The 16,589-nt window shown below is 36.9% G+C and overlaps 1 protein-coding gene across 2 annotated transcripts in view; it reads right to left on the reverse strand.

The window, feature by feature from the left end:
* The window catches only part of LOC139145776 (uncharacterized), an 85,234-nt gene that overhangs the window by 42,943 nt on the left and 25,702 nt on the right, over positions 1-16,589 (reverse strand). For both annotated transcript variants that reach the window (XM_070717083.1, XM_070717082.1), the window contains exon 3: positions 1,803-1,959. In XM_070717083.1, the coding sequence (XP_070573184.1) occupies positions 1,803-1,959 (157 nt within the window). The remainder of the gene's footprint in view (positions 1-1,802; positions 1,960-16,589) is intronic.

The raw sequence follows: 16,589 nt of genomic DNA on the forward strand, positions 1-16,589 counted from the left end.
TACAAATGAAAACCAGATTTGTCACAATTTGAAGACATCTGAACATGTTTGCACAATATTTCAAGTAGTCACCCCTGGGAATAGGCATACAAATATTTAAAACTATTAAAAAAGTATGAATAATTTGGTTTTTTGACAAAAAACAAAAAAAAAGTATGAATCAAATTTCAAATATTCTTCCTTAAAGAGGAAAATCTCAATAGCATGGATGAGAAAGCCCCAAAAGCTTTCTCGTTCCAAATGCTCTAACACTAACAAAAAAGTTAAAATGAACTAAAATAAACCATGTCATGATATCAGGCCATCATACACTGGTACCTGTATTGTCATCTTTACAATATACAACAACCTAACGGCCGATAGAGCTCCACTGTGTTATGAGAGAATAACTATTTGTGACAAATATGTTGATGAAGAAGGCAGAAATCTTTGATACCTCACTTCAGGAAGGCCTGACTAACTATAGAAAAAACACACAATTGAAGATTTCATCATAATTGGAACATATCATATTAAGATCATCTCTAGGTACATGTCTACCAAATATCAAAACTATTAGACAAGTAATTTTTGAGAAACATTTTTTTCACCAAAAACCGTAAAATTGCCCCAAAATACCAAATTGCAGATTTCATCATAATTTCAATAAATCCAATATTTAGATTATCCCCAGACATCTGTATACCAAATATCAAAGCTATTGGATTGGTGGTTTTTAAGAACAAAAGATTTGACCAAAAATGGCAAAAATGCCCTAAAACTACTAAATTCTGTCTGTTCTGTGATGTTTTGTGTCTATGTTTACAGCTATTGTATTATGAATTCTGACCTAGTGTTATCGGATTATGGATTGGTATGATTGCAATTATTTTCATAACCACAATATGAACAAAGCTCAATGAAGTAAGCTTAAGGAACCTCAATATCAAGTTTCAAATCAACTGCACCAGCAATTTCAAAGAAGATCTTTTGACTAAAAAAGTCATCGCTGATGACACAGTCCCCGCTGGATTATGATGTTTGAATTACGGTGATTGAATCATATGCTTAGTAGCTTCATTACAGGGGAGAGGGGTGCCTTTGTTAAATGTTGGGAAATCACATGATAGTGGTCTGGGGGGGGCACGTTTGTGTACTTGGGACAGTAAAGTTATGGCTGTTGGTGTTTTCCATGGCAAGATCAATAGTTACATCTGCGTACCAAAATTGAAAGAAAGCGGTTTAGGGATAGTTAAGTTATGGATCAAAAACATGAAAAAACCTTCAATGACGTTGTAGCTTCTCTAATGTGTCGCCAGGTCAGGTAATTGGTTGTTGCATGGAGTTGTTGGCAAATAGTTGATGACGTAGGGGCATGAAGTGGGATATGGACCCAAAGAACCCAAAAGATGATTTTGTATATCAATCAGAAAAATTCTAAGCTTGAGACAGTATAAACTTCCTAAAAATAGTGCAACGTGGAAAAAGTTATATAATTCAGAAATAAGAATTAACAATCCGAAAATAGTAATGACACACTTCCCTGCTAAGCTGAGTTCATGTGAAAAACACAACCTGGTGTCTGTAAATTAAATGTATACCAAGTGAACATTTTAAGTCACTATAAACTGTTTTTTATGCAATTTCCAAAGAGTTCTATGAAAATGATGAAAAATGCTTATCTGGTCTTGTGTTTGTAAAACCTCATGGCTGATGATTGTCATAGTATTGAAAAACCAGATATGAACTGAAAATGCTCATGTGTTTCATTATATATTGCATTTATCTGTACTTGTTTGAGAAGATGATAGAAAGGTACTTACTAATAGTTTGATTTTCTATCATTGCAGCCACAAGTTGTTCTTGTAGATTTGATAGCTGTACTTCAAAGACCTCTTTGTCGGAGGTTGACCAATCTTTATGACCATTGTGTTCATTAAGTGAATCGGTTAATTCAGCCAATTTGCTTAAATAAAGTTCCTGAAAAAAAGATGAAAGGATGGTTTCAGAAATTTCATATTCATATTTGGTTGGTGTGAATATAGGCTCTGTTTACAAATAATGGTGAGGGATAGAGGAATTGCTACTGAAATCTAATATTTTTTTAAAATCCCCCCTTAATAACCACAAAAAATATTAAAGTCCCCCATCTACATGTATATGATCTCTCTCCCAAATTATCACAAGAACTTATTTTTATGAAAATTTAATGGCATTCATATAATTTTTTTTTTTTTCGAGATAAAAGTTATAAAATGCGACAAAATGGTAACAGATAAAAATTTGTTAAATTATTACTAATATTAGAACCATTGGATCACATCATAATGTTGGGAACCAAAATATTTTCAGGTTGCCCTATACGCAGAGTTAAACTTTCGAGTCCCCCCTACTACTCCCAGAATTTTCAGATCCCCCTGAATTCCTTAAGGCTTCCCAACACCATTTTTTGTGAACACAGCTTTACTTGAGAGGGTAAATTTGACCTGGCACAATCCAACATGATTGTCATATGATATGCAGCTTAATTAAAACTTCAATGATACAGTAGTTCTCAAGTTTTTGCAGTGTACTTACATACCGGTACATGTGCATACATATATACATACATACGGCCCCATGTGACAACTGATCCAAACACATAAAAACACTATACATTCATGATATATACGGCAGCGTTGGAAACTACGCCCGTCCTCCCGTCCGAGACGGGTAACTTTTCAGTCGGACGGGAGGAAAATTGTACTTCCACGTCCGTGTGTCGGGCTCTCGATAGTAGCCCATACGGCATACCCAGCAATCTCATCGAGCTCCAGGTATGTGAGAGGTCTGAAATCGGCAGTCTGCGCCCCTAAACTGCGCTAGCGCATTTCAATTTGCGCTATCAAACTGCGCTCTCATTCTGCGCTATCGATCTGCGCCCACATTCTACGCTATCTATGGAATGTTGTAAGTTTAGTTTTGTAGCTGCGACATTTACGAAACTAACGCGATATAAATCCGTGGCACTTTGCCACAGATTGATAAAGCTGCCAGCCAGATCGTAGGACATATCAGTGTTGAAATATATTTGTATTTACTTGTAACTTTATAGCTGTCGGTTGCCTCCCACCATCATGCCATTGCCAACACTTTGCAACACTATTTTTCATAATATTAGAAAACTTTTCAGTATTTTCGTAATTTTTTTAAAAACTTTGACGTATGTCAGGATTGTCAGGACGACTGGTTATGAGTAATGTAAGATCAAATATATTTCCGGTACAATCACGACATACATACATTCTGTGGACAGTGGATCCGACACAAAAGATATGTGAAGTAGTAAAAATTAGATGATTTTCTTTCTCGTATAAGGAGGTCGGGAAGTGATCAAGTAGTTAAAGCTCAAAGTCAAGTTCTGACTAAAATTATGTTAGTATCCCCATGGTTAGACGTTGCTGCTAGTCGACGGCGACTATTTCCCCGACTCCAACAATGCACAGCAGAGTGAGTGGCAGGGCTGGCGACGCAACCCTGCAACATGGAATGGCACAAGTGGATACAAAATTATGTTTACGTTAGCATCACGATTTTCAACTTCTTTTTTGACGATTTCTTTGTCGATACTGAGAATTTCTGTTCATTTTCACAGAAACGTGGGTGACTTGTCGTGGGTGACTTGTCGATGACGTAAGACTGACGAGGTGTGAAGTAGGGTATACGTACTCGGTTTCAAATCTTCAAAAGTATCACTTGAAGTTGATCTTTTTGTGAAAGGAATCTTCTCATATTGTGTTCATTTTAATGTTCTGACATATGGATATTCTTTGAATTCTACTCACTACATGATATGTTGATAAACTAGTACACTGTTGTTTATGTCGGAATGAGCAAATGAATTGAGCAGTTTTTACATCGTCTTTGATTTCCCGACATTTTCAAAAACTAGCCATGTAAGGGAGAGAGTAAAGCTTACAACCAGAACATCAAGGAAATCAACTACAAGGAAATCCAGTGTTACTCATATCAGTAAATTACATCATGTTTGTTTCGTGGAAGGTTATGACACATAGATGCACGTCCATGCAGCGGCAATTTTATGAGAGCAGCAACCGTTCATTATTTATAATAATTGTTCAAACTTGTACACACAGTACAAATTTTGTGAGTAATAAAACTTCCCTACGCATCTATCAGTACATTTTACGTGAACTTATTTTTGTTAGAAAGTAAAATCGTGAAAAAATGCAAACAAATCGCAGTTCACAAGGTTTTAGGAGAGGTTACATATGCAATTTTCGACATTCAAAATCAAAAGACGGCCAACGCACTTCGATCAAAGTTCATGCAGTACAAGAGCAGCACAATCTCGTCCCGTATAACAAGATACTGGCAAACATTGATATTTTTCACCTTATTTGCGTTAACATACATGTAAACGAACTTCAAACGAAATTGCAATCATATCATTGTCGCTACACTGCACGGCGCGGTGACCATGCAGAAGTCGGACATTTTAACTCTCGGGAGACCGAGATTTACATAGGGATAAACTATTAGTTTTACCGCCGTAGAGGCACCTGTCTTATATACGATATCAATCAGCTATCTCTATAGGTTACTGTATTAAATACGGATCCATCGTGTGGTAAACAGTGTTACCTGAAATCTGGTAACAGTTGTGTGACAAGCCATCGAATATGTTCCCAGCGAAACTGATATTGATTTTGTAGCTCATTCTTTACTATTTTTAATAGTTTTTGGTAGCCGCTAAACAGACACTTTGTGTTCGTGTCGGCTACATGGACGATCTGCCCGGCGATAGCCTAAATTCGAGTGAACAACCGTTTTCAAAGTTTTTGGCAAGTGGGGCACAAGACGTCGGAATGGAAGATAACCGTGACGTTTTCAGCAATATAGTTATTAGAAACATTTAATACATAGTGGTAGTGCCAGTGGCCACCCCGGCAGCCACAACTCTGTAATCTCGCCACCTGCTAGCATTTCTGGGGGTGGTCACGGCACTCTGTGGAATATAGACTTTTGACTAGTAGTAATAAAGTTACCCCTACTTGACCCAAACACCGTGGTGCATGTATTTATTTCTATACCGGAGACGGCAATTTAAAACGGTACCGCAACCACATCTTTGCTAAACCTGGTTTAAATCCAATTTTCGAATGTTTGACTAGTAGATTAACCGTATACTGTTGTCTCAACAGTTACAATCTGGTTACCAGAGTTCACAGTCAAGATGAAGATGTCGAAACTTGTGTAAAAAAGGCTATCCGATCGAGACCTGTGTACTGTGCTGTCGTCGCGCGATCGCGTTGGACATTCACTTGTTCTTGACTCACGTTGTCTACTTCCTGTCTCGCGCGGCAATTTATCCATGTTCTTTGTGAAAAATGACTGTCAAGTTCATGTCAGCGCCGACATCGGTTGTAGTTTTCCTACCTCAAGATGAAACGAACACATCTAACTCTTGACAACATAAAATGTTTGTTGTATTTTCTTATAATTAATAGCTTTTGCACCGCGCTGCAAACCTGTCGCCCTTTGTTACAACGGGAGAGATTGACTCGTATTATTTTTTTAAACTTTATTTATATGTGTTCTTGTAGTACCGATTTTAGCTGATAGTTTGCCATTTTAGTAATATTTCAGGAATTTCCCGGTACGATATGACCCAACACTTTTCCCCAAAAGAAAGTCCTGGCAGTTTTCGTTTTGTTTTGGAGAGAATGTAGGACCGGATTATCGAGCAACAAAAATCGTGGCATGTTGGTCGAGATCAAGCGTCGCAAGCGTCTTGTAATCATCTGGAAGTACATTTTCAGGTCACTTGCACTGGTTTACTTCCTTCCTTCCGGTATATAGGGCCACACCCCCCTCCCTCCGCGCTCCGATCTATATCCGTCAGCCAAGTGTTACGTGCAGGATCTACCGATGTACGGTCGACTTTAAGTTGGAATAAGTTAAATTTAGTTCGAACTTATTTTAAATTCTCAGTCAGAACAGTAAGCTCATTAAAAAGGCTTGGCTAGTAAAACATTTGAAGGAGATCGTGCGCTACGTCATTACCGAATAGGTGACCGAATATGTTGAATAAAATACGCGTGTCATCTTCCTTTAGTACGGGGACAGTTGATGAAGCCGTGTCGGTGTGAATAATGCATATTGCATGGAAAGTTTTCGTATTTTCATCGACCGGTCATCCTTTAACGGGTAGTTTTATGCACATATTTGCACTTCAACGAGTTTTAACATTGAAAACCACTAACCGTGGGCCACAGTTCAGCATGACAACACATACGTCCCAGCTGTTCAGTGCACTCACAATCACATCGATTGTGAACCTGTCAACTAGCGGCCGAGTGAAAGTACAACCTTACTGAACCTGTATGTACACACCTATTTGATTTACAGGGGACTGTCTACTGATTCTACAATATTTATATTTCATAAAATTGAATTTTCATTCACAATGTATCACATCCGAGTCAATGAATGAGCCGGACGGGGCGAGGGTTTGTAGAGTGACAGTCCGAGGGACGTAAATGTCGGGACTGTTTCAAACCGCGGATACTTGGTTAAGTTAAGTGGTTGCACATGTGTCGTTTCTATCACACTCATACATGTAGTTTACATGTTTGGAAAGTCAAAAAAGTACGTAGGTGTATGTCGAGAAGGCAGAATTTTGAAAGGTCAACTCTATCTCCACGTAGGACTGGCAGCCATCGATGATACAGGACTCGCTACCAGGGTCCTAAATGCAGCTCCCTAACGGCCTGCAGTACCATATCTCGATCCAATGTCATATCAAAAAGTCAAATGATGGAAATAGTAAAATCATGATCGACGTAGTACGTTCTTGTGCTAGCTGGGTCGTTTTCACAGCACATATGGTTTGGAGAAATAGAGAGCGCAAAACAGGGGTGCAGATCGATAGCGCAGAATGGGAGCGCAGATTGATAGCGCAAATTGAAATGCGCTAGCGCAGTTTGGGGGCGCAGACTGCCGATTTCAGACCTCTCACATAGCTCCGATCAGCGGCTTATAGATGTTGTGTAAAATAAATGTGATTTAGTATACCAATACGTCCGACTTCGACGCGCTTATGCTACTGAAACTGTGCAACTGTGTGACGCCGGAATGCAACGCAACCGAGACATGTAAACACGGGTAAACAGGAAGTCGTTCATACTAGTAAATCTCACATTAAGCGACATTTGCTCGATATCAGCCAGTGCTATAAATATAAAGATATAAAGGAAAGATATAAAGATATAAAGGATATAAAGGAAAATGAGGGCAACTCCACACATCGGCTCTACCAAGATTGTTTAGTATTACGATATGGTGAATAAAAGGATCATTGCATTTATTTTGTGTGGAATACATGGCGAGACACCGGTGAATCCATAGTGCCTTGACCCTAGTCATGTGATTTGGGTCCCCGGTAAACCCGTTTGTTGATTGAGTGATTCGTCTTAACGGTGTTTCGGAACCAAAAATGGGGTTCCTTCATCAGTCGCTCTCTTGTTTTGTATCCCATCCGTTTGGTTGTGTGATGAAGTCATCTTCGTCCCCCAGGAGGAGAAGCCAGATTCGTTATTGAGAGAGTTAGCCACTGTTGACTGACTCTATAGTGAGCGATCCGGTGTACCAAGAGGTATTTCTGATGGGTTTCTTTCTACTTGTGGTGTTAAACAAGGTTGTAACCTTTCACCAACTTTATTCAATGTTTTTCTGAATGATCTCCCAGGTATTTTTGGTGATATGTCTGATTTCCCAATAGAAATTGGAGACCTGAAAATGAGTTGTATTTTGTATGCTGATGACTTAATACTTATGTCAAAATCTGCAGAAGGTTTACAGAATTGTCTGAATATAGTAAATTATGGGGTCTCACAGTTAATGTAGATAAGACAAAAACAATGGTATTTAACAAGAGTAATCATTTCATAAACAATGTGCAATTTTACTTTGAAAACAATTTGATTGAAACAGTGAAACATTTTACATATGTTGGTGTTCTTATTACACCTAATGGAAAATTCAAACAAAACCCGAATAATCTTAAAAACAAAGCAATGAAAGCTTTATTCAGCATAAAAAAGTCAATTTTATGTGAAAGAATGTTAAATCCTAGACTTTGCTTAAAACTTTTTGACACATTGATTGTTCCAATTCTTTCATATGCTTCTGAAATTTGGGCAACAGAAATCACTAGTACTGATAATTGTCTTGAAAGTCTTTGTATGTCGTTTTACAGATTTATTCTAGGAGTCAGTAAACGTACTCCTTTGGAAGGCATAAGAGCTGAGTTGGGTAGACTACCATTGAAGATCTCACTTTATATGTCTGTTATAAGATATTGGTGTAGACTGAACAGTTTGCCTTCAAATCACATTCTTAAAAAGGCACTCACAGAAAACAGAAAAATTCAATCTCCTTGGGTGAAATTTATTAATCGCAATTTGGGGGATTGTAATCATATGCATGTTTTCAGTTCATTGGAGTGAAATCATATTGTCAACTGAAGAAGAAAATAAAAGAAAATCTTACAAGTGAATATTTGGGTTCATGGAGGAGAAATCTGTTTGATGATGTAAAAAAAAATGGAAATGGTAACAAATTACGTACATATAGAATTTTCAAAACTCAGTTTGTCTTCGAAAATTACTTAGATGCTTGTCTGACTTTACACTCCGTAAACATTTGTCCAAATTCAGATTGAGTGACCATAACTTGGGTATTGAAATGGGAAGAAAAAGTAAACCTAGATTACCTTTGAATGAAAGAATCTGTCAGAGATGTGATTATAATGAAATTGATGATGAGTTTCATTTATTATTTTCATGTAAAAATCATACTTCAGAAAGAATTTTATTGGGACAAAGTAGTGGTACAGATTTTTGTAAATGTTATTGTCTCTTAGAAAAAGAAGAAGTTGTTAAAAAGTTAATGGAACAAAATGTTCTTGATCTAGCTGTATTTCTAAAGAATACAAATGTATGCTGAACCCTCCAGCAGCTCCGGGCTGAAAAATGTCCTGGTAACTTTTGTTCATTTGTTGTTCAGACTTTTACTGTTTTCTTAAAGAGCACATGTTTATACTGAGCTGAAGCAGCTCCAATGAATGTAATTATTGCATGTTTTCGTATTACAGAGATGAATGGTTGTTTTTCTTTCTCTGTATTGTTCACTTACATTTGTAACACATCTTGATGTACCATACCATACTCTCTGTTAGTATGTGTCGAGTAAATAAAGATTGATTGATTGATTGATTGATTGATTGATATTATATTTAACATGACCCAGCATCGACCGGAGTTTCTGGACGCTTATAAGGATTTTTGTTTTAGGGCATATTATGAGCGTTGCTAGTGCTCGTTATGTTTACAGTAAATGTTGTACTAATCTGTCAACGATTAGTTTGTTTTAGGCATTTAAATCGATTATCCGAACTTTTAGTTTTGTGTCAATTTTTCCTGGACTTTGTAATAGATTTCGGGTCGATATTGGTGCCTGCTTTCCGGTGTTTGAAAAGCACGTTGTGAAGGGCTGCTTCGAGAAATAAATCTTGTTTCTCTGTGTTTAGCCATTCCCAGGTTTCATGGTTTCGTTAACAATATTTGCTGTAAACGGCCTTTGAAATCGGTATGGTCTGAGGAGAGTATTGGTTTATTTAATTCATGCCGCCAACTTTGATTACTTATATGGCAGCTCTCTCAGTTTTTGATTTTCTTTGCCAGATGATGTTTTCTGTATTGCTCAGCAATCTTTTCAGTTTGGTTGATTGTGGTACCAATTCGATGACAGATTGCATCTTGGTTTTATACGATAAAGTGGCATAAAATGGAGACAAATTAAAAAAAAATGTTTCCCCGTTGTTAAAACCGCTATCGTGAAACCTTTTAACTGTTTGAGCGATATGGGCAAAGTGTGTTTGAATTAACTACTTAATTAATCAGAGTGTTATCAGCATTGTTATTGTAGAAATTTTGTATTCAAGTCCGGATTAGAATTCATTTGAAACAGTGGAATTCAGAACAGTTTGTTTGTAAGATCATAGTTAATACTCATGTTGAAAATAAAGTTGTTTACAGTTTGAAGTACATAATGGTTTTGTGTTTTTTGAATGAATGGATTTGTCAAAAATTCAGGACAGGCAACTTTCTGGCAGGACAGGCAAGTTTTGAAAGTTACCAGTCCTGATGTCTGGCAAATATTTTGGCCAGTTTCCAACACTGTATACGGGATCTGAAACAATAGCACAGATGCTTAAGGTGGAGTTGCATGTAACCAACACAGTTTCTTCCAAAGGAGTATGGTACTTTTCATCAAAGATGACATGGAAACCCCCTCATACTATATTTTTTCAGAAAGCAGAGAATCTAAAGTTCATTATGGAAGCAATAGTTAATTTGAAGGATGAAGGGGTGTATATTTGGGGTAGAAAAGCTCAATTTTGGAAATTAATGATAAAAATTAATTTAAGTCAAAAACTTGATGCTATTTTATGAAATTCAATATTTCACTTGACGCAAGAGTATACATAGAAAAATACCGTCAAGGACACTATGTGCTCACATTCGGTTTGAATTGGTCCATTCAAGAAATATTTAAACCAGAAAAACAAGAATGACAAAAGCAAATAAGGTCTCCAACCAAGGTACTGGATGTCATCTTTAGGAACATGCATATCAACTTCCACAGCAATAGGACAGGCAGATCCTAAACAGGGCTGTCAATGTTTTTCAGAATAGAAGGGTACAAGTGAAAGAACAGGAGGGTACAGCCTTGTGCGGAGCGAAGCGGAGCAAGGCGTGCGCGCAAGCGCACGCGGGGGGAGGCCAGGAGGGGGGTGTCCCCCCTCCTGAAGCTGAAGCTGAAGCTTTTCTAATTATTCATCTTCAATTGGTGGCCTGTGATGGCATTTTCGAGGGCAATTTACTGTCAAGTTTATTATAACTGAAGTATCAAAAGTAACATGAAATTGAATCTTGTGAAATAAATTATGAAAGACAAACAGAAGTATTACAGAGTTTATATATTTATTGATACACCAGGTTACTATTATTTGCATACAAATTCTGTTGAATTACAACCTGCTTAATAAAGATCATAATCTGAACCATAATCAGAATCACTGGCGTACTAATCTAAGCCCAAGGCTTGTATGGCAGTACCAGCTGACAATACCTCAATATTGTGTGATTCTCAGGCTGATGAAACAGTAGCTTCAGAAACTACATCTGCAAAAACTATTCCTTCAGATGTAGCTTAAGAAACTACACCTGCAGAAACTATTTCTTGAGAAACAACATCTGCAGAAAGTAATTCAATAATTGTAATACGTTCCCATTCAATAACAGCTAATCGTACTAATCGTATTAGAATTAAACAAAATCTTGTCCCCTCTGCAAAACTGATGTGACCATATTAACGTCACGACAAAAAATTCCGATCTGCGTCTGGTTGATACTGCTGTAATTTTATTTTGTCTGTTTCAAGACCTCTCCACAGAGTTACCGGCTATGAATTTCCAGTGTGAAAATTTACAAATGTAATGGGGTAAATACGAGACCAGTACCAGAGACAATTTGAGTAGACGCTACGTCATACAAACAATTACATACGAAAGTTTACATCCGCTAATGAAATTGCGTGGCATCGTTGTCCGTCGGCCTCTCAATCGACAAGATTGACAATATGTTGATTATTTACGTAGTAAATCCTTGCGCGTGAAAGTTAACGATCAAATCTTTTCTCCTGATGACTATCTATTCTGATATCCCTCACAGTAGTCAGAGTTTTGTCGAAACCCACGCCGGCCAAGTGGGTAGGCTCACTACATGCATGATATATCAATATTCAAAACATGGTTTACCGTCGTATGCGTACGTGCAAGATACCGCGAAAGTATATAGTCAAGCCTAGCTAAATTTTTTGATTGCCCTAAACATTAAAAAAATGTTGGTCTTGGTAAATGATTTTGAAGGATCGGAATACTGATATTTGCTTTTGAGGAAAGATTTCGGATGTCGGAAAATATTTATCAAACTTCAATACTCGGGCCTTCAAAACAACCACAGTACACAGCATGTACTACCATAAGAATACATTTCATAGAACGGCGGCTTGGTGCAAACAAATTCAGTGGTAGTCAAAACTCACTAAAAATTGAGTCAATCCCCTCAAAGTTTTTTTTGCGCTGAGTAAACGATTCTTACTCATTGTAAAGAGTGTTCACGATCTGCAAACGTGAAAACAAATCAAAAACAGTCGCTAAATACACGTAATGCTATCATGGCACTTTGCTCAGACGCGGCTTGAAATCTACATTGCATGCTCTACCATTGATGGATTGAACCCCCGATCACTGAAATTCCTCAGGAAAATAAAATGATTTACAAATATTGACATTACTTTTATCTCAAAAGCTAGTGTAAGCCTCTCGGGGTCTTTTGGACCCATACATCCAACGTGGCTGTCGTTCTTTTCGTAGCCATATCGATCGTGTACGTCCGAAAACCAATCACAACACGCAAAGCATTTTGACAGTACCGATTGAAACCAATCAGAAATCGGCTACCAACGAGCCTTAGGGACTGCGCCTCTGTAGCACAGCGCAGCCAACGGTAGAATTGGGACAGGAAAGAATTCATAACGTGTGTAAAGATCATTATTGCAGGCCTTGAATAGGGAAAACAGGCGGCGGCAAGACCTGTGTCAGACGGCGATTTGCCGCCGGCGACCGGCTATAAATGACAGCCCTGCCTAAATACATACGCAAATGTCAACAACAAAATATAGACAGAGAAGTCTTGATAAAAAGAAAAGGTGGGAGTGGGGAAAAAATGTACAAGGGATCTGGTAAATAAGTAATGATACCTCATCAATCTTCTAGACCCTACCCCCTCCTGAATATCAAACAGTGTTCTCCCTGAATAAGGTAACAGGGGCATGGCGCCCTCTTGTAAATTCCGAGCGCCCCCTTGCCAGAAATGAAAAATAAAACAATAAAATGTACGAGAAAAAAAGTTGATCGTGATTTACAAGCAAAATGCAAGGGTGAGTGTCGATCCTGCAGGCTGCAAACGTAATTCTCATCGATCTTGCAAATCTCGCGAGATCATAGGCCCATGCGCAACTCATCGATGGCAGCCATATTTGCATGGCTCAGGCTGTAACGGTATCCACGGTCCCTCCATAGGGACTGTGCATTAGGTAACCGACTTAGCTGAGTAAACATGCCAAGGAGCTTGAAGGTAACCAAGGACAGCAGAGTACACTGAAGTTTTTTAGGAGGTTAGAATTTCGCTTGTGTATTCCTTCCCAAAGCTGTATTCCTTCCAAAAGCAAAACGACCTATTTTTAGGCTCGGCCGGACGTGTATCAGGATGAGAATACGTGAGTGTTATGGTGATAATTTTGACATCGATGAATAAATGTATGTCTGTCGCTATGTTTTCGTTTTCAAAAAATATAATTTTCATTGAAATCAGTGAACTGGAATAAAAGTTACCGAACACTGTCTAAGATCTCTTTTCCTTTGAAAAAATCTGAAAAATACTCCCCAAGGGCCACCAAATAACACCATTTTAATCCCTGTTTTTCAAAAGCTTCGCACCACGTCTTCGCCCTCTTGTCAAAATATCCTGGGGAGAACAATGTCAAATGTTCCACCCCTTGGTATTACATAAGGCCAGATGGCAGGAAATGTATTTACAACCTTGGGGATTTTTAATTACTGCTATGAGTGCTATCATTCTAATGTAAACAACACTTAAGTTAGTTACAGATAGTGAAATGCCTTCCACAGTGGGCGGTGATTACAACATCTGGAACTATCATGGATCCAAATTTCTCATCAGTTCTTTTGTCTTACATGCAAAAGTTGCAAAACTGGTCTGCAATGACCTTTTTCACACTTTGTAAGCTCATTTGCATAATTTTGGCAATGCAGACTTCATTTGAACAAAATCCCATCTAGAGCCCAGGATGCATCCACACACCAAATACTAAGCTGAAATGAGCAGCGGTTTGCGTGTTTTTGATGTTGACGGACATACTGTACGTACGTACGTACGTACATACATACATACATACATACACACATACATACAGACGCCATTGACTTCAGCTTATACGATAACCTCACATTGGTTATACCAAATGTGAGCTATTTTGTACTATCTATCCTCATTCTAAAATGGTATGGGTTGAAAGACTGACACTCAAAAAAGTGAATAAAATCATGATATGCAAAATTAAAATGCCTCTTATTCAAAATGTGAGAACTTAATTGTCAAACAAAATAGGTTTTGTTACATAATACTTGAAGAACATAATGTGAAAATTTCAGAAAATTTGACCCTGCCAGAACCGATTTGAAATCTTTGGAAATCTTAAAATTCGGAGAAAAGAGAAGCCAGGAAATTGGGTGAGTTTACATTTCTCTTTCACCCAACTTACGACTGTTTGACAAGCCAAAATGTGCCTACCATTCAATACTTTAATTTTGGGTTGACAAATTACTTAAAGTGGAATGAATCTTTGGAAAAAAGTGATTTTGAGCAAAATATGCTGTGTTACGTGCAGCTCCACCTTTAACATCATACTGTTCATAACATCACAAATATTTACATCAAGTTGTATTCAACCAACAAACTGTTCATAGTAACTTATCAGTATGCCTCCTTATGTAACGGGCCACTGCGTACTAATACCCTTCTATTCTTACTGTACATGAAATAATTCAGTCCTTTGTGTTACATGAAGGTCATGATGGCAGGGATAACACAACAACATTGCTTAGGTACAGAAAAGATACTACAGGGCCTGAAAATAACACAAGACCAGTGATTTTCTATCAAGCACCAGTATAAAATTACCCCTCAAAAGTAAAGAAGAAATCGACAAATTACTGAACAAGAACTTGAGAAATCTGCCAAGTAAATGAATATGCAATATGTCTGTATTACAAAAATTGACAATTGTGTATTCCAAGCAAATCTGATAGAAATGCATAAATAACATGAGTAAGAGAAATGAATCATTCTCATATTGTTATGCAAATTTTTGTGGACCAGTGGATTTTACATTTGGACCAGTGAAAAAAAAAACAGGTCACTGGTCCTGGGACCAGTTGGAAAAACCAGATATGAACTGTAAATGCTCACGTGTTTCATTATATATTGAAGTTATGTGTAAATTTGAACCTTTGCCACATGTTTGCAACTTCATTGAAATTATTATGATCAACATAATGAACAATGATCACCGCCGATTAATTCTAAAAGGTCATGAAGTATACAAATATGTAATTAGCTGAAATAAAAATATTAAAGTAATTTTACTGCTCTTATTGTATCACCACTTTATCTAGCAAGTGTAATTACCGTTGGCCAAATCCTTCAAGCCATATATGCCGAGTTGTGAAAGCTCATTAGATATGCAAATTATAAATAAGCTGACATGAAAACGTGAAATGACTTTCGATATTGTTTTGATCTAGTACCTGGTATAATCATCAATGTACATAGCATGTTTTGCCAACTTTGATCAAGTAAATCCCGGTATATATCCCTAATAAGCAAAGTTAATTAAATATGTAAATTAGGAAGTGGCTTTCGTAAAAATGCTTAGTGATTGTCAGTAATGTTGTATCATGGTATCTGCAATATGTGTAGCAAATTTTGTCAACTTTGGTCAAGTCAATTCAGACATATATCTCTAATTAGGAAAGTTCATTAAATATGCAAATTAGGAATTGGCTGAAGAGAAAATGCTTGATGACTTTCAATAATATTGAATTATAGAGTCTTTAATATACATAGTAAGTTTCATCAATTTTGATCAAGTCCATTAAGATAAATATACCTAATTATGAAAATTCATTTAATATTAAAATTAGGTTTTGGCTGAAGTAAAAATGTCTTTTGACTTTCAATAATGTTATATCACAGTATCTTTGATGTATATAGTAAGTTTCAACAACTACAATCAAGTTAATTCAGATTTATATCCCTAATTGGGAAAGTTCATTAAATATGCAAATTCGGAATTGGCTGAAGTAAAAATGTTTAATGACTTTCAAAAATGTTGTATCATAGTGGCTTCAATACATGTAGCAAGTTTCATCAACTTTGGTCCAGTCATTTCAAATATATATTCCTAATTAACAAAGTTCATGAAATATGCAAATTAGGAATTGGCTGAAATTAAAACGCTTAAAGACTTTCAATAATGTTAAATCATAGTATCTTTAATATACATACCAAGTTTGGTTAATTTTGATCAAGTCAAATCAGACATATATCCCTAGTTAGGAAAGTTCATTAAATATGCAAATTAGCATTTATCTTTCATGTCACCCTTAATGGTTCCCACTGCTGATATATCTTGGTGTGATCAACATTTGTAGCAAATCTCATCAAATTTTGTGTAGTTGTTTTTAATATATATCCATTTTTTCTAAAATCATTAATTATGCAAATGAGCAAAAAGTATGCAAGCCAGACCCACCAAAAACTAATCAGTTCTTGCCATTTGCTAACTGAATATATGTACCAGATTTGATTCTGATCTGATAAGCCGTTTTTGAGAAAATG

The sequence above is a fragment of the Ptychodera flava genome, chromosome 12 (genome assembly GCF_041260155.1).
Source record: "Ptychodera flava strain L36383 chromosome 12, AS_Pfla_20210202, whole genome shotgun sequence".
Lineage (NCBI taxonomy): Eukaryota > Metazoa > Hemichordata > Enteropneusta > Ptychoderidae > Ptychodera > Ptychodera flava.